General features: G+C 45.9%; 8 protein-coding genes across 8 annotated transcripts; 4 read left to right on the forward strand and 4 right to left on the reverse strand.

Annotated features, from left to right (window-relative positions):
* Window positions 1–667: 667 nt before the first annotated feature.
* C8R40DRAFT_1071352 (uncharacterized protein) lies at window positions 668–2,040 on the reverse strand (the record flags this gene model as incomplete). Its single annotated transcript, XM_046226323.1, has 2 exons — window positions 668–1,425; window positions 1,482–2,040. The coding sequence occupies 2 exons, from the start codon at window positions 2,038–2,040 to the stop codon at window positions 668–670; spliced, it is 1,317 nt and encodes a 438-aa protein (XP_046084119.1).
* Window positions 2,041–2,846: 806 nt separating this feature from the next.
* C8R40DRAFT_1115277 (uncharacterized protein) lies at window positions 2,847–4,887 on the forward strand. Its single transcript, XM_046228556.1, has 5 exons — window positions 2,847–2,952; window positions 3,002–3,022; window positions 3,089–3,858; window positions 3,921–4,496; window positions 4,553–4,887. The coding sequence occupies exons 1-5, from the start codon at window positions 2,860–2,862 to the stop codon at window positions 4,623–4,625; spliced, it is 1,533 nt and encodes a 510-aa protein (XP_046084120.1). The 5' UTR covers window positions 2,847–2,859; the 3' UTR covers window positions 4,626–4,887.
* A 339-nt stretch (window positions 4,888–5,226) lies between these two features.
* Window positions 5,227–5,493, forward strand: C8R40DRAFT_1051166 (uncharacterized protein; the record flags this gene model as incomplete). The annotated part of the gene is made up of 1 exon (XM_046224689.1): window positions 5,227–5,493. One exon carries the CDS (start codon window positions 5,227–5,229, stop codon window positions 5,491–5,493), a length of 267 nt encoding a protein of 88 aa, XP_046084121.1.
* A 519-nt stretch (window positions 5,494–6,012) lies between these two features.
* C8R40DRAFT_1173095 (cation efflux family-domain-containing protein) lies at window positions 6,013–9,062 on the reverse strand (the record flags this gene model as incomplete). The annotated part of the gene is made up of 13 exons (XM_046231959.1): window positions 6,013–6,267; window positions 6,324–6,524; window positions 6,576–7,136; window positions 7,185–7,290; window positions 7,344–7,436; window positions 7,490–7,583; window positions 7,636–7,836; window positions 7,892–8,135; window positions 8,186–8,437; window positions 8,491–8,551; window positions 8,604–8,689; window positions 8,736–8,934; window positions 8,995–9,062. 13 exons carry the CDS (start codon window positions 9,060–9,062, stop codon window positions 6,013–6,015), a joined length of 2,421 nt encoding a protein of 806 aa, XP_046084122.1.
* A 100-nt stretch (window positions 9,063–9,162) lies between these two features.
* Window positions 9,163–12,784, reverse strand: C8R40DRAFT_1150590 (fungal-specific transcription factor domain-containing protein). Its single transcript, XM_046229546.1, has 19 exons — window positions 12,626–12,784; window positions 12,545–12,556; window positions 12,460–12,483; window positions 12,392–12,408; window positions 12,309–12,332; window positions 12,227–12,254; window positions 11,939–12,178; window positions 11,831–11,885; window positions 11,765–11,776; window positions 11,510–11,715; window positions 11,204–11,456; window positions 11,066–11,152; window positions 11,000–11,009; window positions 10,857–10,948; window positions 10,705–10,807; window positions 10,402–10,647; window positions 10,139–10,344; window positions 9,965–10,090; window positions 9,163–9,907 (listed from the first exon to the last, which is right to left on the reverse strand). Exons 1-19 carry the CDS (start codon window positions 12,715–12,717, stop codon window positions 9,332–9,334), a joined length of 2,409 nt encoding a protein of 802 aa, XP_046084123.1. The 5' UTR covers window positions 12,718–12,784; the 3' UTR covers window positions 9,163–9,331.
* Window positions 12,785–13,064: 280 nt separating this feature from the next.
* On the forward strand, window positions 13,065–14,632 carry C8R40DRAFT_1050912 (programmed cell death protein 2; the record flags this gene model as incomplete). Its single annotated transcript, XM_046224673.1, has 5 exons — window positions 13,065–13,217; window positions 13,286–13,455; window positions 13,506–13,651; window positions 13,712–14,138; window positions 14,194–14,632. The coding sequence occupies 5 exons, from the start codon at window positions 13,065–13,067 to the stop codon at window positions 14,630–14,632; spliced, it is 1,335 nt and encodes a 444-aa protein (XP_046084124.1).
* Window positions 14,633–14,914: 282 nt separating this feature from the next.
* C8R40DRAFT_1161956 (P-loop containing nucleoside triphosphate hydrolase protein) lies at window positions 14,915–16,164 on the reverse strand (the record flags this gene model as incomplete). Its single annotated transcript, XM_046230192.1, has 10 exons — window positions 14,915–15,021; window positions 15,084–15,209; window positions 15,332–15,374; window positions 15,427–15,465; window positions 15,522–15,592; window positions 15,701–15,783; window positions 15,836–15,887; window positions 15,955–15,975; window positions 16,051–16,069; window positions 16,120–16,164. The coding sequence occupies 10 exons, from the start codon at window positions 16,162–16,164 to the stop codon at window positions 14,915–14,917; spliced, it is 606 nt and encodes a 201-aa protein (XP_046084125.1).
* Window positions 16,165–16,362: 198 nt separating this feature from the next.
* C8R40DRAFT_1161957 (inner membrane protein import complex subunit Tim54-domain-containing protein) lies at window positions 16,363–18,191 on the forward strand (the record flags this gene model as incomplete). The annotated part of the gene is made up of 5 exons (XM_046230193.1): window positions 16,363–16,734; window positions 16,789–16,933; window positions 16,983–17,072; window positions 17,133–17,950; window positions 18,003–18,191. The coding sequence occupies 5 exons, from the start codon at window positions 16,363–16,365 to the stop codon at window positions 18,189–18,191; spliced, it is 1,614 nt and encodes a 537-aa protein (XP_046084126.1).
* Window positions 18,192–18,766: the final 575 nt, after the last annotated feature.

Consider the following 18,766-nt stretch of genomic DNA (forward strand, 5'->3'; position numbering starts at 1 on the left):
TCTTTTCCCGAGCATACGATGTTCATCTCGCACTCCTGTTCCAATACTAACCTCCTCGTCTTGGAAGCTTCAAAGCTCTAACATCCAGGATGTCCAATCCTTGCCCCGCCAACCTGTCCGAAATGCACCACACCCACACACACATGAGCACGCATATCCTCCGTATCCTCCGCATCCTGAGTCTTGCGATTGTCTCATTGTTGACGTTGTCCGTATACAGGGTAGATCATGCAGCCTGCGCAGTGAGGATATTAAGCATTAAGCTTTGAGCCTCGATGTCGTGCCCTGAAAGTGCCCCAATAGTTGCAACGGGTAATTGCTTGTCAGCCTTGCACAATATATAGAATGCTCCTGGAACACTCTTCGAGCTACTAGATGTTGTTGAACCACCAGGATTGTCGGCAGACGAGAAGGAGGCCTCACTGACCCGTACGCGTAAACGGTCAGTGAAAGTCTCATGAACTTCGTAGTACATATGTACATAATCAAGAATTTGTTCGTCTAAATACGAGCATTCTTAGACTTTTGATACAAATACTATGGTACATATACAGAGGTCTGACAAAGGTATATTCAGAGAAAAGAGAATACACCAAAGGTCAACATTGTCTTAGAAGAACCTTTTCCTCATTGACAAACCCCGACCCTAAGGCCTAAGAGTCATAGTTCAATTTTCATCTGCTAAGCCTCCAGCATAAGCAGGAGGTGATTGGACCACCTCGCCAGCCATCCCACGAGTCAACAGCACATAACTTTGCCGCGACAGTCGAGCATTCTCCTCCGCTAGTACTTCGACTTGGTGACGAAGTTGCCTGATCGTTAATTCTGATTCATGACTAACACTACTGGTTGGACTGGTTGAGTGTGTGTATCCAGCAGAAGCTGATCCTGTCTCCGACTCTAAGGGATGCTTTGCGGGATCATCTGCTCGCGCAACATCCAGAGTTAATTGGTCGTTGTGCAGGGGGACGTTATAAGGGTGAGAATCAGATATAGATAGAGATGCCGGCGACAAAGGAGATGTTTGTTCTGTAAATGAGGGATTGAAAGCCGGGGTTGTTGTCAATGAGGGAGGGAAGGGATGAGATGGTGTAAGGGAAAAAGACGGTTGATCTGGAGAATGCGGGGAAGAAGCAGGAGGGAGATCGAGGACACTATGTCCATGATCTGCGCTGCTTGGAGGAGGTGCCAGAGCTGGCAGTGTCAGCCCAACACTCTTGTTGGAAGACAACTCTCGATGAAGTGATGCGGCAGATGGAGAGTTGTGTATTTGCCAGTAACGCGGGGGAAGTATCGGATCCTCACTGGCAGAACCCGCGACATTTGCGGCGACTTGGTGTTCTCGACGACGGCCGTAGTGTATTTGGGGCCCCGGTATGTGCGCATTTGATGGAAGAGAGAGATGCGTTGCAGGCGTAGGCAAAGCTATTAGAGAGAAGAATTCAGGTGGAGGTTGTCAGACAGGAACGTAAATTGCGTACTCTGGAGCATCTGCGAAGAATCGGAATAATCATCCTCTCCGTCGATCGGAGGTCTTTTCCTCGTATCCTGGGCATACGATATACGCCTGAGATTTCCTTGCCGTTGTAACCCTTTCCATCCCTTCGATCCTATCCGGGTCCAACTTTTAGGATTCCGCGTATTCGAACTATGCCAGTTCTTTCGAGTACCTGCGGTCCTTCGAGTCTTCTTACTCCTCCAAAGCCACCACAGAAGGCCCACCATAAGAGCGATACCGATTACACCACCAGCTATGCTCCCGACTATCGTTGCCTTGCTGGTCCCGGCTACATCACCGTTGTGACCATTGCCATTCCCGTTAGACCGGGGAGGCTGATTACCAGAGTTAGTGCTGTTGCTGCCGGTGTTATTAGAAAAGCTGGCATTTAAATCAGCTCTCTGAATATTCTTCGATGGCGGAGTTGATAGATCGCGACGTGAAATTCCATTGCGAAAATCAGCTTTGTTAGAGTCGGGTCCGTTGAAGCCAATCTCGAGCTCGAATGCCAATGAGAATGTTCTTGAAGTACTAGGAGGCATCGAATGGAGCTTGAGCGGTTCTGTTAGTTCGGTGGGAAGGAAGGAAGGGAACAAGAGAAGGTGTCAGCGAGTGGATCGGCCCCTACAAGTACGCGGTAAGTATTTGTTCACTTAGGAAAAGTATTGAAAGATCAAAGGAATGACACGATGAGGCGGTGACCTGGGTTTATTTCAGGGTTTTGTCTCTCACCTGGATGGGAAATCCTGTCGGGAGATGGGCCCTACGGTTTGATATGATGTACATCGCGAGGTTTTGTATCTTTTTCCACAGCTTTTTCGCTTCAAATTGCCGAACTTGGATTTGAGCAGGTCGTTAAGGCAATCCGGTATTGCTGCGGGGGTTAGGTTAAAGCCCAAGGGTAACAGAACGTCCTATGTAAGCCCGGATGCCGACATTCTCATGAAGCCAGATCTAGAAAAGGCTGTAGTATTCTCTCTGGATGTTACTGGATGATTCCAGCATCCAGTGTAAGCGAATCGCTAGGCATGTTGTAAGTGGTGGCCGGGACTTTGCATTTTTGAATTATTTGAAGGTCATAAGTACAAAACGAGATACTGCGGAGAGGCTTACCGGTGGAGTCCTGTGGAAGACGGGAAGGACTAGAAAGTCCTGCAGAAGGAATTGGGTATAAGATATGTCAAGATTTGGAGCTTGAGTCGAAATTGAAGGCGTGTAATTCGAGTATGTACGCAAGAAGCGGGTCAACTTATCAATGGTACTTGGAAAGAAAGAACTCACACCCGCGGCCGAAATCATAATAATTCGCCTGATCATGATCGTTCGGCAGAATGCCCCCACTTTGTACCACGTGTTCCCGCATGTCTTCCTCCCGACGATCAGCGTATAAACTTCCCCCGTCATCTTCCACCCTTACTTCCGTTCAACATTCTCAAGCTGCCAGGCGAGAAAAGGTAAACTTCGCAATCTCAGACATATAACATATTACTTATTACTTCACAGGCTCTCGAAGACCAAAAACGCGTGCGTACGGATTCAATAAAATGAATCCACAGCGCCTTCGCTCATCCAGACTGCCATCCTAATCAGAAACGGGCTCTCAAATTTGATTTATCTCGGTTTGCTGAGCTGAAACTGGGCGATGATGACGAAGAAGATGAAGAGGAAGGAAACGGAAGTGAAGAAATTAATCAAGATGGATTCAAAGTTGTTCATAGTGGAATCGCGTCGTTTACGTCGGAGATGAGCGAGCCGTCGCAACTATCATCGGCAGTGCCAACTACAACAATAGAAACACAATCCAATCAGAAATCAAAGCCCAAATCTAAAGCCAAACCGAAAAAGAAAAAGGGCCGGAAACGTTCCTCCTCCAACGCACAGTGGGCAGACAAGATCATGTATGCTGAGCTACTAGAGATGTCTGACAGCGATGTAGCTGCAAGCACCATGTACTTGGATAACAACGGTTTTGACGGTCTTCCCCCCAATCTACATACATCTTGGGTTGCTCTTTCGCCTGTCCCAATCGGTAAACGGTGTCTTGCTATAACTCGTGATGGGCCTGGGCGAAATCCTGTTCCAAGAAATAAGAATGCTCGGAACTCTCGTAATCAGGAAAACAATACCTCTCTTCGTTCACGTTTACACGGGAAACATATCTCTCTTTTCCCTGATTCGTCCGCATCGATAGACCCCAATTCTGATAAGTCTGACTCGTGGTTCTTTCCCTCTCCATTACCCCCATCTACGATCCTCGATTGTATCCTTGATGTGAATTGGACGCAAAATGGTGTTTTGCACGTGTTAGATGTATTGAGGTGGAAGGGCCAGGAGGTCGGCGAGTGTGAAGCTGGAATGAGGTAGCTATTCTCAATACCAGGCTACATACGATCCCAGAGCTGACTTAATTCTACTTGCTCAGATTCTGGTGGCGCGACACCCGCCTCGATGAACTCTCTGCTCTTCCGCTACCTCCTCAAGTTTCCTCAAATTCCTCCCTCTTAAATGTAGCTTCATCACAGCCCACTTCGTCGTCAAATTACATATATCCATATCCCACAACTCTTCTCCCCGTCCCGTACCATCCCGCTCCGCTTTCCCTCTCAACACTCCTTGGCGTCGTAGTCCCTGCTGCACGCAGTACACGGAGTGTAAGCGTCACCTTGCCAATGCCCTCTTCCTCCCTCACAATTGACCCGGGTGGAGGTGAGATGGATATCGACTTTTTTGGATCCGCTAATGCTGCATCTCCTCCGCATGTCTTCACTGCCCCTCCCATGAAAGAACACCAAATTTTCTCGGATGGCCTCCTTCTTTACCTTGCAGAGGCGACGTACGAGAGTGGATCGAGTCCGCTGAGTAATTGGGTCCCTTTGAAGCCTCTGTCATTACTATCAACGTTAGACACGGAAGATAACGAGAGCATGGAGCACGAGAGTGATGATGCTCGTACCATGCGTACTTCAAATTTAGATGGTCCGTTAGATTTGTTCGAGCGGTAAGTAATCAATCATTTCTTTTATCTTGGTGTTCATCTACAGCATTCATTTGCAGACTCCTTTGTCGTCGTGCTCAGACACGAGTTAATCAGGGGAATCCAGGCGGTATGGAGGTAATGGAAGCCTGAAGATGTGTAGTATGTACAAGGTCGCATTATAAAAGAGACACTTGTATCTTACTAGCTGGTATCGATTCCCTCTTACCGGCGGAATTCCACGTATGACCTGTACTTTCAAGATCATTGACCACTAGTTGATGTACCAACTATTGAATCCACTTCGCCGATGCGAAATACGTGTTGTTGTAGGGGTATGTGGCCAGTAGGTAAGGAGACAGAGGACCTTTCGTGGCAGCCATCTGTGATTGAAAGGATTCCCCACCCACATATGAATAGATTCGAATAAGTACAATTAATGATGATTTATTGAATATACTAGAAAGGGGAGGTATCCTAAAATGAACATATTCAAGTTTGTACGGTTTAAAATTGTGAATCAATCTCAAGTATTCAAGGATTCTCAGGAGGCAGCTACAGGTTTGAGCTTGGATATAATGATTTTTGAAGGGGGAAGAGTGAAGAGATCTGTGAGATAGTCACACTCATATTATGTATGCCTGTTGGAGCAGATATGCTGTTTCTATGGTCAAGACCAGCGTATGGGACTTGGATTAGCGCTTGCAAAACAATCAAGCGCCAAGTCAACCGTGCACCATATACAATCATTGTGATGTTCTTGTCCCTGATTGTTAAGTATTTGATCAATGTCCCCTTCGGGGTGACATACGAAAAAATTGGAACGATACAGAGAAGATTAGCATGGCCCCTGCACAAGGATGACACGCTTTCCCGGAGTGGTAGATCTACGGATCTCAATATTTATTTTGTTAACGATTTAGAGGAGACGATTCACAAATTTCCTACGGTATTCAATCCCCCCCTTCTCCCCGACGCGACATTGATGTTCAGAGCTTCAAAAAGCCCTACTGGGATGTAGAATCATTTCCCGAACATGTGTAGCAAGTTTTGTGCATGTGCAAAACCTGTCTGTCCGCTAGAGCAAGGGTACTAGCTGGAGAGCACTCTCCAGCACCCAAAGCACCGAGAGCAAAAATTTCAGCTTGCTCTAGGTGCTTTGGCTGCTGGGAAGCGCTCTCAGCTGCTCTCAGAGAAATAGCCGAAAAAACAGGTTTTGCAGATTAGTATGCCATAGGCTACATTAATGTACGATCCTGCGCAAGGGCCACACTGTGGTCTTAAGTGCTTAATATTTTAATGCTCATCCCTATGCAGGAAGTTATGCTGATATTGGGCTAAATGCATATCCTCATGTAGGGCTTATATGCAATTTCAACCAAACTTCAATTATATTTTCGTAGCAGCCGCACGCTGAATCTTTACATATTCGAATGTATACAGTACTATATCTGGTTATATACTTACTGAACTTCCTTTCAAAAAGATAGCACAATTCTATTGTACATCTGACGAGCGCTCCACAACCCAACTCCTCATTTCAACACTGTCCCTCCTCAATTTGTATCGTCAACTCCTCTAGTCCTTCTACTCTGTTCCTCAACATACTGTCCACCTTTTCTATTACCCGATCTAACCTCGCATACGTCGTCCTCACTGCAGAATGGGGTCCATGAGGGTCAAACGTTGCTGCAGATGGTGCAAGCTGAATGTGTATCGACCCAATCAAGCTATTCGCATCTTTAGGCCAGAAGCGGGGGTAAGAATACGATGAAAGGCCTTCAATGGTAGATAGCTACACATGAAGATAAGTGTGCATGACTTTCATAAAAAATTGTACAAGACACGAACCTCTGCGAGGGCTTTATGTATATCCGTAGCTCGCTCATCAATATCCAGCGCAAGGACTTTTCCTGTATCAAGCACAAGCGGGATCACACTCGCTGCGATGAGAATTGCGATAAACAAAGATGCGATAGGATCGAATCCCGTCCAGCCGTAAAATTGGATAAGAAGCGTTGAAATGATCACTCCTACAGATCCCAGTGTATCCTATAGAGGTTTTGAGCACTGGTTGGTTCATAAATATGCGCTCGAACTCACTGCCATAACATGTAAAAATACCCCCCGCATATTATGACTATGCCCCTCATGCGACGGAGCATGTGAATGATCATGAAGATTTGGCGCATGAGCGGTAGCATGGTGAGTCTCGTAGTGTTCATCATGCGTAAAACTATAGCTCGGCGTTAGCGGAGAATCAGGAATAAGATCGTCATTCAAATGTAAAGCAGGACCAAGAAAGTTGCGTTTGATTTGCTTGTCTGGTACAACCGAGGTTGGTGGACTGTGCGAATGAGAATGGTTGCCTTCAGAATGATTATTTGAATGGTGTTCTATACCATGTGAGGGACCATGTTCATCGGAACAGTGGGAGTGATCATCGACCGAGTGTGAATGAGGGTGTGCTAGAGCATGAGAAGTTGACGCATAGTCATGCGAATGGGAATGTGAGTGGTGATCTGTAGCTGACGAAGGAGGAGAGACATGAGAATGGGAGTGCGAATGTGAATGCACGGCGGAGACTGGCACGGGAGTGGTTGCATGGGAGTGTTCATGCCCCTCATTACCATGAGAGTGCCCATGAGAGTGCGAATGACCACCCTATCGCTCATCAGAAAGAAAAAGGAAACGAGTGGGTTACTTGCTTACATGATGGTGGTGGCCACCCATAGCAAACATGCCGAAAAGATTCACTGCCAAACCCAAAGAGCTGACGAGCAGTAGCTGACTGGTGTCCATCTCCGGAGGGTCAAGTCTAAGAGGATCTTCAGCTGGTCAGAGAGAAAAGGAAATATTAAAAGTATTCACATGCGTTGGACCGCTTCGAAGACGATGAATATTGAGATAAGTACGAGGAAAATCCCATTTGCAAAGCCAGACAACGTTTCGATGCGGCCATAACTGAAAAGAATATACACGTCAAATAGGGAATCTAGCACAAATGACAAACTCACCCATAAGTGAAGGTTTCGTTCGGCTCCCATGTAGCCATGACTGAAGCAAACAATCCTACTCCGATGGCCATGCAGTCAAACGCCATATGGATAGCTATGCAAAATGAGAAACCAACACTCAAAGATTCGAGGATGAGCACGCATACCATCGGAGATCAAGCCCAAGCTGTTCGTCCAGATACCATACAGCATCTGCACCAACATGTAGCATAGATTCAAGAGCAAGAAATAGAAGATCTTCCTGGATTCTGGATTGGACAGAATGGTTTTTAGATAAGATCGTATCAACCTTGAGGTAGGCGCGCGCGGCGTGACGGGTGTGTTGTCGTCGTTCTGGGGATACATGCCTATCAGAAATTAGCTAAGTTTACCGCTTCGAAGAAAATTTGCTGCAACACAGACCAAAATATAACGCGAAACCTATGGTTACATCTGTCCACGATGGTATTTGAGAGAAAGCGAGGGAACCCAATATGACAGAACAACCGAACGAAAATGGGAAAGACATCGCAATGTGACGTGAATTCGGAGCAGCATTTTTTAGCGAACGCACGGTAGTTGGCGATAGGAATAATAGAGAGTACGCCATGAAGGGAATGAGTGCTAGAGAAAAGAGCGGAAGCACTGGTGTTGTGGGGAATCCAAGCTATAGATTTGATAAGTGAAGGCAAGGAAAGATTTACGTTCTTGACTCACAATTACTGTCCGGAAGATGTAGAATGGTAAAGCAAATAGAGACGCGCCAAGGTTAGTAGCAGCGATGGTGAAAGTCGGTCCCAGTCCTGGACTAAGAACGGCATATGTGTGGTCTAACACGGTGGAAGTAACACCGTGTCCGACGATAGCTATATATCCTGGAAGCACAGACCAAATGCCGGTTGAAGAGAAAGCCGCGTCCGAAACAACTCCAAGAACCAGCGCACAAAAGATGGCGTTCATTTTTTGACTCTGCAGGAGGTATTATGATGAGATGGATCGGCAGGAGAGAGAGACATCCGCACATCAGCAAAGTTCACGAGTGCATCTACCCAGATCGTTGAGAATTGAGTGAAAATAATAGCTCTGCACATCATTTAAGTAACTTCAAAGACTCAAGACAGTAAATGGCACCTACCGGATGGGAGAAAATCGCGATAGTGTAATAAACATACACCCTTGCTGCACGAACAGGAGTAGAGAAGCAATCCCGAGAACTGGCCACTAGACATGCATTAGCTTGTGCAATAAACGCAGTTCAAGTGCGCACCTCGATAGTCTTCTTGCGAGACAGTTGTCCAGTCAAACCTTCCCAAGCTAAAACACCGACCCCCCCGCAAGCAAGTACTCGCATTGTTACCCAGAACACACCAACTTCATAGTCGAGAATCCATTCTTTCCCGGCGAGTAAAGACGCAACAAATAATGTATTCGAAAGCAATAAGTTAGGTAAAAGACGGCTCGGGATTCTGTTACAGAACGAATTAGCGGAGGACTAGTTGCTGCTTGACTCATGGGCTATCACATACGATGTTGACAGGACCTTCGACGGGTTTAAGCTAATCTTGCTCCGAGTTCTCGCATCCGGTACTGGCATGCTAAACTAAATGAGAGACGAAGGAAAGGCGAGAAGATGAAGAACCAAGAACAAGACAGAAAGCAAACTGCCGCAAATTTTGCCGCGAACATTTCATGCAAGTTACGACCAAATACATAAATTACACCTCGGCCAACGCGTAAAGATGATTACTTACTTACCAGTAATGATAATGATACAACTGTACATGTGCAATACGATACATACATTAAATGAATGAGAAAGAGGGTGAAATACTAGTCGTAGCATAGATGAAGTGATATCACATATCAAATTGGTTTATATTGTGAAGCCACAAGATTATGCCATGAATCACCAGTCTCGACGGGAAGATTGAAATCTCCAGCATTCCGAAGGCCATTTTGAAAAGCATTGTCAAAGTCAGGTCGATAGTATTGGGAACTGGAATAACCACCAAAGTACGGATCTGTCATGCCATTCATAGGAGAAATTCCATGCTGTAACTGAGGCTCGTTGTAGCGCATAGAGGTGTCAGCTTCTGGCGAATAGTGCGGATACTGCGAATGCTCTGTATATTCATGGCTCGGGAGAGGATACTGCCATGCAGTTGTTTGGTCAGGAGAATGGTAGGGACTTTGCTCCGGAATAGTACTCTGTATAGGAGAAGGAGATGCTGGATCCGATTTAGGGCTTGAACCGGCATATGATGGGGTTGATGGTGCGGAGGACGGCTTCCTGGGAACTAATCGTGTCATGCCTCCCAATGCAGCCAGTTCATCTTCTTCGGATTTGACGGGCGGCGAGCCTGAAGATAGCGGTGACCCTGGAGTAGCAGATCCAGTCAACACTGCATGTGCTCGTTCTTTCAATCTATGAAGAATTGGCTGTACGAAGGCTCGTCAATTTTGAAAACTAAAACCCATGATACCGGAACATCTTACCAGAACTTTTTCTCTCCGGGGATTTTCGGTCGTGGACAAGAAGAGTTTGTGAGCAGTGTCCAAGTGGGAGAGAGCAGAGGGTGCGATGGCGATCTGAACCTTACAGGCAATAGATCCCAAGACAATCTACATAACATTACAGTCTCAGACTAGACCACAAATCTCGAAACTCACTGAACAAGAGAACACATGCGTGAATAAGAACCACATGCGTTCCGTTAATACGGGGTATTGCCTGAACATACTGTCGATCAGGCTTACGAAGGAGCAAGCGCTTGTATATGCTGCTAGTACGGAGGGCGCATATTTGCTTCCCATAGGATCAATAGGGCTGTCTTCCAAGGCGCGAGCAAAGAAGCCTCGATGAAGGTAAAATAACGCTAAAAAGATGGTCAGAAAGTTTGGAGTATCGGGCACGTGTTTAAAAAGGGACGGACTAATTTCTCGAATAGCAAAAGCAATATAACGCTGCATAATCAGCTGGATTGACGGCTGCTGTTCGAGCTCCCGGCCTATTGGAGTTTTCCCAAAGCCAGGAATTTGAAGACTCGGGGGCACGTAGTATGAACGAACTTTCTTGTCCATGTCCTGTATGATCTTGTACGACGGAGGGCGTGCCCCAAAAGCTTGTTCCATCACAACACTCAAACATTCTGAGCAAAACAAGTGTTTCCATGCCGCAACTACAAAGATCCAAAATAAGGATCGCCCCGAACAAATGAGATAGATTCAGAACCTACAAGACATTTCTACTTCCCCATGAACATTTTTACTTTTCCCAAACGGTTTTTCGGTATCGATGTGAGCTAGAGCGAAAGACGGAGGTCGACCATACGTCAAGCTCTGCAGAAGATCGTCAGATCACACCGGGCAGTTGACTGGAGCACCGCACCTGCCACGAATCATATGTAAATATCTCCCAGAGCAAGCACCTTCGGCGAAGCGTTTCATCAGAGTTCAGATTCCATTTACCACTATCGCGATCTGAAGGGATATCATCAGATGGAATTCTGTGACATCGAGATTTTAACTGACGAAGTCCAACCTAATCACACATCTGCATGAGTATCGGCACTCATCTTTGATCAATTGCGTGCTTACACTTTGAGCTAGCTTAACGACTATGCCCATCGTCGCCCACCTCGGGCCTTCGATATCATCGAGAAACATGTAATGACACATGAGAAGCTGTATCAAAAATCAATACAGCTCCTTTTCTGAATGTAGGGGACCACATACCAAGGCCTGAATAGCTGGTATTGACTGCTCTTCGAACACAGAATCTACAGCCAGAGCCGCTCGGCCGAGCTCGTAATATTGTGTTGCTTCTTGTGAATGGGATGGTCGGTCGATATCGAGCAAGGTGCCTATTGCGAGGACCATGTACATGATTGCTAGATAGTGTGATCCAATGATTGGAAACCCAGTTTCAGTATTGTAGATAGGCCGATAAACCATTTCAAAAAATTCGTTTTTGGAGACAGGCGTATACCTTTCGGTAAGAGTATAAATGCGATATAAGATGAATATTGACACAAGACCTACATCCAAGCCGCATGTCGGTAGTAAAGTTCACATAAACGTTGAGCCGAGGAAGGATCGGGTAGAAGAGTAATGATATTGTTCCGTACTGCATCTTTGTTCAGCGAGGTTGGAGTCAATGGAAATGCGTAAGAGAGCCACGGAACATCGGAAGGGATGGAGAGATCTGAGCCCGGGGATTTCTCTTCTTCGTCGGAGCCTTGCTCATTCTGGAATCTTTATCAGTGACCAGAGTCCAATGAAACGAGCCAAGCTTACTCGTAGAAGATACTATAGAAACAAAATTAATTCAGCTGCGATGCATGAGCCGATTTATTCACTCACCCATGAGTTGGCTGTTTGCCCAAAGAAAGTGGAACGGCCCCTTTCAGATATCGATCTGGATTACAAGGACCATAAGAAGAATACGAGAAATGAAGGTGATAAACGAACAAGGACCCCATTGCATCGATTGTATCATTCGTGTCAGGTTTTTTCTCTTTAGGCTGTGCACCATCCGCGCGTTCTCGCTCAAGTGGTCGTTTGATTTGTAAAAGATCATCGCTGAGTAATGGATGTGGTTGAGAGGAGCTTATACTATGAGAATGAGCAAGTGCATCTTCTAGTTGGCGAACGCGAGTGGCAAGCTGGCTGATTTTGTCATGAAGATCTTCGGTATTTGCAAGAACAAATCTTGAAAAAGTTTAGACCGGAAGCGCATGTACGGTGGCCTATGCGTACCGATTGCCCTTTCCAGTAGTAAGGGATCCTATTAGTGCAAATGTAAGTATTGTATCCTGTATCGAGGAACGAAATTACGCACCATCCGGACATATTGCACCGCAACCTAGTCAAAGTCCACCGTTTGAATCCGACGCAACCTCTCCCAGTTATATTAGAACACACCTTTCTTCACGCAATTTCTGTAGCGAAGGAATTAATACGGCTGTAACGAACGACAGTTGGTCACTTACCCGCAGGGAAATACGCGACTACATCTGTAGAGCGGGAAGTAAGCTCCGATCTATGCTTTCAAGGAAAAAGAAGCAGGTCACAGACTTGAGTTTCAATCTACAAAGAAAAGGTACAGGATGAAAATTAGCAACCAGAAGAGAGAATAACTTGGTCTTTCAAGTCCACCTTCTACATTCAGCACATGATAGTGCAGTTCCCCTACGCTTCGTCCTTTGGACTAGTGGTGACACTGAACGATTATTATCGGCCGAGGCCATGAACTTGATAAGAGAGAAGAAGTAAGTTAATGAGATCTGCTCTGCCAGTGCTAATACTATAAGCCATGACACGAGGTTTGCTTAGTAATCATCTGATCATCGCTATAAATTCTTTTTTTTTGCGCTGGTTCTCCTCTAACCAACGCCCAAGCGTGAGTCTCTCTTCTTTGTTTACTCTATGTGATGATTTTTTTAGATGACGAGTCTGAAACGGATGAAAGCATGTTATATGTTTTCTGAAGAACAAGACGAGACTTATCAAATTATACCATTCATGCTTTTCTGATTTTTTCGCTCTTTAATTTTCGCTCAACATCTGATCATTATGATATATAGCTACTTCAAAAATGCCACCTCCAGACGAAGATGATTGGTCGGACTCGGATGAGGAACTCGGTTCGGAGGTGGAAACGTCCGTGCTATTGGGCATCTCAGATGGACTTATCACATCAGTCAATGAACTTGCTGATGCAGCTGTATCTCGAATAGGTGGACATCCTGTACGAGCTGTCTTACGCATGTATCATCGAAATCGATCTTTTGACTATCATTCTATGTATTGCCGAAGGCTTTTCTTCCTACCAACGAGCCTCCTATATCTTCGTCCCAATGCAAAATCTGTTCATTCCCCATGGAGCTTTTGGTCCAGCTGTGGTGTCCATTTGAGAACAGTCCCATGGATCGCGCTCTATACGTCTGGGGTTGCGCGAACCCCGGCTGTCAGCGAAAAGATGGCAGGTATGTGCCAATTGGGTGAAATGCACCTAGTAAGCTGTTATGTGTTTCAGTGTTCGCGCTTGGCGAGGCTTGCGGTTCAATGAAAAATATGCTGCTAAGCTACAAGCAAAGCTTGCTCGCAAACAAGAGCAAGAGGAAACCAAGCGTCTAGGAGAATTGGCTAAAGTAGCTTCAAAAACGAATCCGTTCTCTGTAAGTTTCCATTGAGTATCTTTCCGAGGCCACGTGCCATTGACCATTGGATGACAGCTAAAAGCGTCGACGGAAACCACTAGTCCATTTGCTTTGGGAGCTCAGATTTTTGGAGATTTGGCGTCTGGTGCCAATTTATCCAACGAAACGGTCCAAAAAGAATTGTCAGAAGACGAAGAATCGGATAATGAATCAGCCACATCGGAGCAAACTCTCCTCACAGCAATGACCAACGCAACGTTGTCGGAATCTCCCTGGGCAGCCGCATCGGCATATCTGCCCCCGCTTTATCTCTCCACGGCATCGGAATACCTTCCCCCAAAACCAAAAGCCAAAGTTCCGTTTGGCGCTCAAGTCTCCGAACTTGCCGTAGAAGAAGGCGGGAAAGATATTTCATGGGCTTTTGAGCCTTACGAAAACTCTTTGGAAGTAGATCAAGTATTTGAACGGTTTATAAAACGTGTTGGTTACGAAGGAGAGCAATGTATTCGGTGAATCTCAAAATTTCTTTCTCTTTATTGTGGCTGACTCGATGCGTATCGCCAGCTATGAATTAAATGGAACCCCACTCCCCTTCTCATCCGACAAAATATTTGAATCATTATTCCCCACCCCTAGTTCGGATCCACTACCAGTGACCAAACCCGACTTTAAAGTTGTTTTTCCACAAAGACGGACTTATTCTCCATCCTCAAGCGTCCTCTCGCCGTGCCCGTCATGCAAAGGAAATCGTGTTTTCGAATGTCAGTTGATGCCCAATTTAATCAACATCCTTCGCGGCGTTGAAAGCAATTCGAAGAAGCTTTCTGACGAAGAGAGACGAGCCGCTGTTCAAAAAACTCTCAAAGGAGGTTCTGAGAAGGGAATGGAATGGGGGACATGTATGATTTTTTCATGCGAGAACGACTGTCGGATCGATGCAGTTGGGAAAGAGGAGAAGGACGTATGGCGGGAGGAACTAGTTCTTGTACAGTGGGATGTGTAACTATCAAGCAATCACTGTATATCATTGTTGCCCATGGATACTAGGAAATGTGAAAGCAAATTACTTCATAGCGACGTACAGAGTATCTGGAGCGGATAGAGTAATGCATGCGGCCCGAAAGAATGCAGAGCATGGAAGAACAGCGAGGCAATGAAAGAAAAACTAATCATACAGGTACTAGTAGATATGATGATGAAATACGCGTACAGTGTCATTGGGTATCATCGTCCAGGAATAGGAAGGAATGTGTTTACCATTTATAGTAAGAGTGCAATGGAATCGTCACATAATCACACAACCAGCCGAGCCTCTATTTCTCGAGCTCAGTGAAACACGGGCAGCTTCGTGAAATACTTCAGTTACTCCTCGATTATGCTTCGAGCTGCACTCTACAGAGAAGAAAGCGTCGCGAATCAGATGCATGAAGTGGAAAACATTCTTGATTCCCCACCCAGATACCGAGAAGCTCGTATTCGTCTTGCTACTGCCAATCCTTCCTCATATTGGACTGGATGTGTTCCGTATCGCTGCAGTCGTTCTTTGATCGAATAATCGTCTCTGAGATCACACTTGAGAGCTGCACCAGAGAGGATAGGTCAAGCCGCCTGCGAATCACAATGTATTACACGTACCAACAAGTACTAGCTGAATTGGATCAACAAATCAGACTACGATGATCAAAGTACAGCCAAGGCTTACTCACCTTAACGCCAGGGCAAAATTCTAGAATTTCATCCAACCACTAAAGAATTACCAATGTGAGAATTCATCGATGCAGTTTATAGCAAGGGTACCTTGGTTTCAATATTTTCTAACGATATTGGATTGTCCACCTACAATTGATATGTCACAAACAATAGTAAAGTGGATTGTTATAGAGTTTACGCACCGAGAAACATATCATAACAACGTGTGTTTCCGCATAGGATAACGATCGTAACCGGTCAAATTCCTCCTGTCCTGCATTGATAGCAATGTCGATATTTAAGCATGTCGAACATGCGAGACATGAATGGGAACAAACAGCATGGTTAGCGTAAGTTAAAGGAAAGAGTTCTGAGGACTTACCGGCAGTATCCCATAAGCTTAGCTCTACGAGTTGGTCATCGACATATATATCATGGACGTAATTCTCAAAGACTGTAGGTTCGCTGCGTAGATTTAGCACACATGGTTTCTGGCTAGTGCAGCATAGACACGAACTAGACTTGTGTAAAGAATCCTCTGGTGAAGACGTTCAGCAGAGATGTTTTCCCTGAAGATGAAAGAACAAAGCTTGTGTAAGGTCAATGTGAGCTTGGTAGTGATGAATGAGCACGCACCACATGCGCCATCTCCGCAGACTAAACGATAATGGGATAAATGAACACCACCGTCAATGAACTGAACTAACACGGCCGACCGCTGGTAATTCTCACCGACGACTTTACGTTGAAGCTATGTACTAGTTAGAGACAAACAATTCCAAAAGCAATAATGACACTTACCGTTCTCCGACCGAAAGATGCACCCTTTGAGGAGCCACAGAGCATGATGAGTTTAAGATCTTGAGTACTAGTGCAAGAAATTGAGAGAGAAGTTGAGGAGCGCTCACGTGCTTGAAGTTCCGGGCCGGCATAAAGCTTGGCAATTTTTTTCTTTCCTAAATTCTCAGTGCTATTGACGCGCCCATCTGCGCGACGACCCAACAGGCACAAGACAGGTTCTACTCCTTCTAGGCCTTGGTCCGTATGAGCTCTCCCTCTTCACAAAAGCCAAAATCCGGTTTTGTCGCAGCGCTTGAATACACCGGAATTCCTCCCTCCTTACTCAAACGGCCTAAACTTCCTGGAAGAAATTGGCTTATATTTTTCGGGGTCACCGGGTCATTGGTTGGAGCGTATATATATGACAGGAGACAATGTCGAGCGTTGAGGGAAGAATATATCGGCAGGGTCAAGAATTTAGCAGAGGAATATAGCTGGCACGATGGTAGTGGAGTAGAAACACTTGGGAAAGATGCCCATTTGGCCTGGCCACGTAAACTGACAGTATATGCAGCCAGGTGGCCTGGGGATGAGGACTATGATGTGGCGATGAAGTATTTTAGAAGGTATTTGAAGGTGAGTTGCCGGTCATGGTTTACGTGCAATGTTATACTCATCGTCTTGTTGCAGCCAATCTTCGTCGCAGCGGCTATTGATTATGATATGGTCCCGGGCAAGAAACATGGCGATCTAACACTGAAGATTGCTGATGAGATCAAGAGGAAGCGGGCTGAGCAGGAATATGCAACCTCAAGCTCTGAATCGGTTTCACCTGGTATGTACAAATAATAAACAGCTGTCGACATCTCTAATAAGAACATTAGGGATGGCTATGCCTCCACAATACCATGCCCCGACGCAGACCGAACGGGAGTCATTGGAACTCGCTGGCGGGACAGTCATCATCGGAAGAGGTATGTTCGTTTAATCTTGTACACATTTCTGCACAATTCTTATATACTCGTATCATCGAGCCACCCTCAAAGAATACTTCTCCGGGATCGTCCGTGGCTGGACGGAACCTCCAACTGTGGATGGGAGGCCGAACTGGGGCGATGACTCGAGGGAGGAGAAAGTACGGAGTATGCTAGATGATAGCGTGTTCGACGAACAGGACCTGTATACACAAAACGTTTCTTCATCTCTGAACACACCGGCACCATTACCGGTATTGTCCAACGCTGCTCTACCTGACATTCCTCCCCTCCCTCCCCTACTTCTCGTTCCCTTCGTCAACCACATCGGATTTACTCAGATTCCTTACATGGTTCTCGACTTTTTCTATAGACGGAAGCATGTCAGAGACGGAGGAGAAGCGGCGTTGAGAGCTGTGTCTGGAGCCACCAGGGAATTGCAAGGACCAAATTCAAATTTGAAGTCGGGTCTGACCCTTCTTGCGCCACCACCACCCCAAGGCGGCGATCTTGATTTCGCATTGCGTACCGAGTCATTCTACCGATCCTCGTTACGGTCGCCCCTTCCATCGCTTTTGGATACATCTCCTTCATCAACCTCTTCCGAATCGTCCTCGTCATCAAGCACAACCATTCCTGTATCAGAGTCCGCTTCTGTAAACGACATAAATCCCAAGTCGCCACTGGGAGTAATCCAACAAGCTCGAGAAAAGTATTATAATGAGCTACCCCGGAAGTTATGGGTCGCGAGAGAGTTTGCGAGGAGAGGTGGGTTTGATGAGATCGAAAGACCGAACATTGGTGAAAATGAGAAGGAAGGCATTATCTCGGAAGAGTTAATGAAAGAATGGAAAAAAGCTAAGGAGGCTTATAATTCGGTGGGTTCATGACTTTTCTCGAATTCCAAGGCTACGCTAAGTGCGCTTCTAGGATCCGTCTAAAATACCTCCCTCCGAAGTTCAACTACGCTTGGAGAGATTAGAGAAGGAAAAAATATGGAGAAGGGATGAGGAGGGTTGGGAGATTGTTAGACCTGAAAGAGGTGTGTGTTGGGATGAGAGGCTCGGAGCAAGTGGGAAAGGAGCATTAACTGTTTTCATTGACCCCAGCCGGAATTGAGAGTTAGGGAGGTCATGAAATGTTCGGATCTATCAACACTAGGTATATGACATACTAATCTACTCCACACATAGTCATCCTAGAGGACTATCCTGACTCCGTTATATTGTGACATTGCGCACACAACTGCAGCAGAAGTGCAATTGAAGTCTTAAGATTTGGGAATCAGCTGCCTAAATTCTTATCAGGCTTTTATTGTCAATGAGTCTTTTGTGGGTCCACCAACCTTCCTTTCTTTCATGGATTCACACTCAGAAAATGGATCAGATCCAACTTTATCTTTATTTCCAACGCGCAAGCCTGGGAGCGCTCTATAACTTCGAAGAATGGTGGACTGGACAATTAGTTGAAAGAGCGCGGCTACATCCTGAAGCGGGGATGTAAATTAGACTGGCGGCCATATCGGAGAGCTGAGCAGAAATCTTATCTCGAAGATGGCTAAGCAAGCAGCGTAAGCAACTGTCGACTCCAGTGAGTGTTCGGTCTGGTAAAGAAGTTACCATTGTTTGATCTTCGCTACTCTCTTCAATGATGCATGAAGCTGAGATCGGGGTCGCGGAAAAATTCGGTGCAGT

This window comes from Lentinula edodes, assembly GCF_021015755.1.
Source record: "Lentinula edodes strain Le(Bin) 0899 ss11 chromosome Unknown C8R40scaffold_28, whole genome shotgun sequence".
Lineage (NCBI taxonomy): Eukaryota > Fungi > Basidiomycota > Agaricomycetes > Agaricales > Omphalotaceae > Lentinula > Lentinula edodes.

What these genes read in the sequence shown, in the direction of transcription:
- C8R40DRAFT_1150590 (XM_046229546.1), bottom strand. Translation starts at nt 12,717, where the DNA reads ATGGCCTCGGCCGATAATAATCGTTCAGTGTCACCACTAGTCCAAAGG. An exon ending in CGGTGCAATATGTCCGGATG is followed by an intron (nt 12,255 to 12,308) that starts GTGCGTAATTTC and finishes TTGCACTAATAG; the next exon opens with GATCCCTTACTACTGGAAAG. An exon ending in TACCGACATGCGGCTTGGAT is followed by an intron (nt 11,457 to 11,509) that starts GTAGGTCTTGTG and finishes TCTTACCGAAAG; the next exon opens with GTATACGCCTGTCTCCAAAA.
- C8R40DRAFT_1115277 (XM_046228556.1), top strand. Translation starts at nt 2,860, where the DNA reads ATGTCTTCCTCCCGACGATCAGCGTATAAACTTCCCCCGTCATCTTCC. An exon ending in AAGCTGCCAGGCGAGAAAAG is followed by an intron (nt 2,953 to 3,001) that starts GTAAACTTCGCA and finishes ATTACTTCACAG; the next exon opens with GCTCTCGAAGACCAAAAACG. An exon ending in CTCTCGAAGACCAAAAACGC is followed by an intron (nt 3,023 to 3,088) that starts GTGCGTACGGAT and finishes CATCCTAATCAG; the next exon opens with AAACGGGCTCTCAAATTTGA.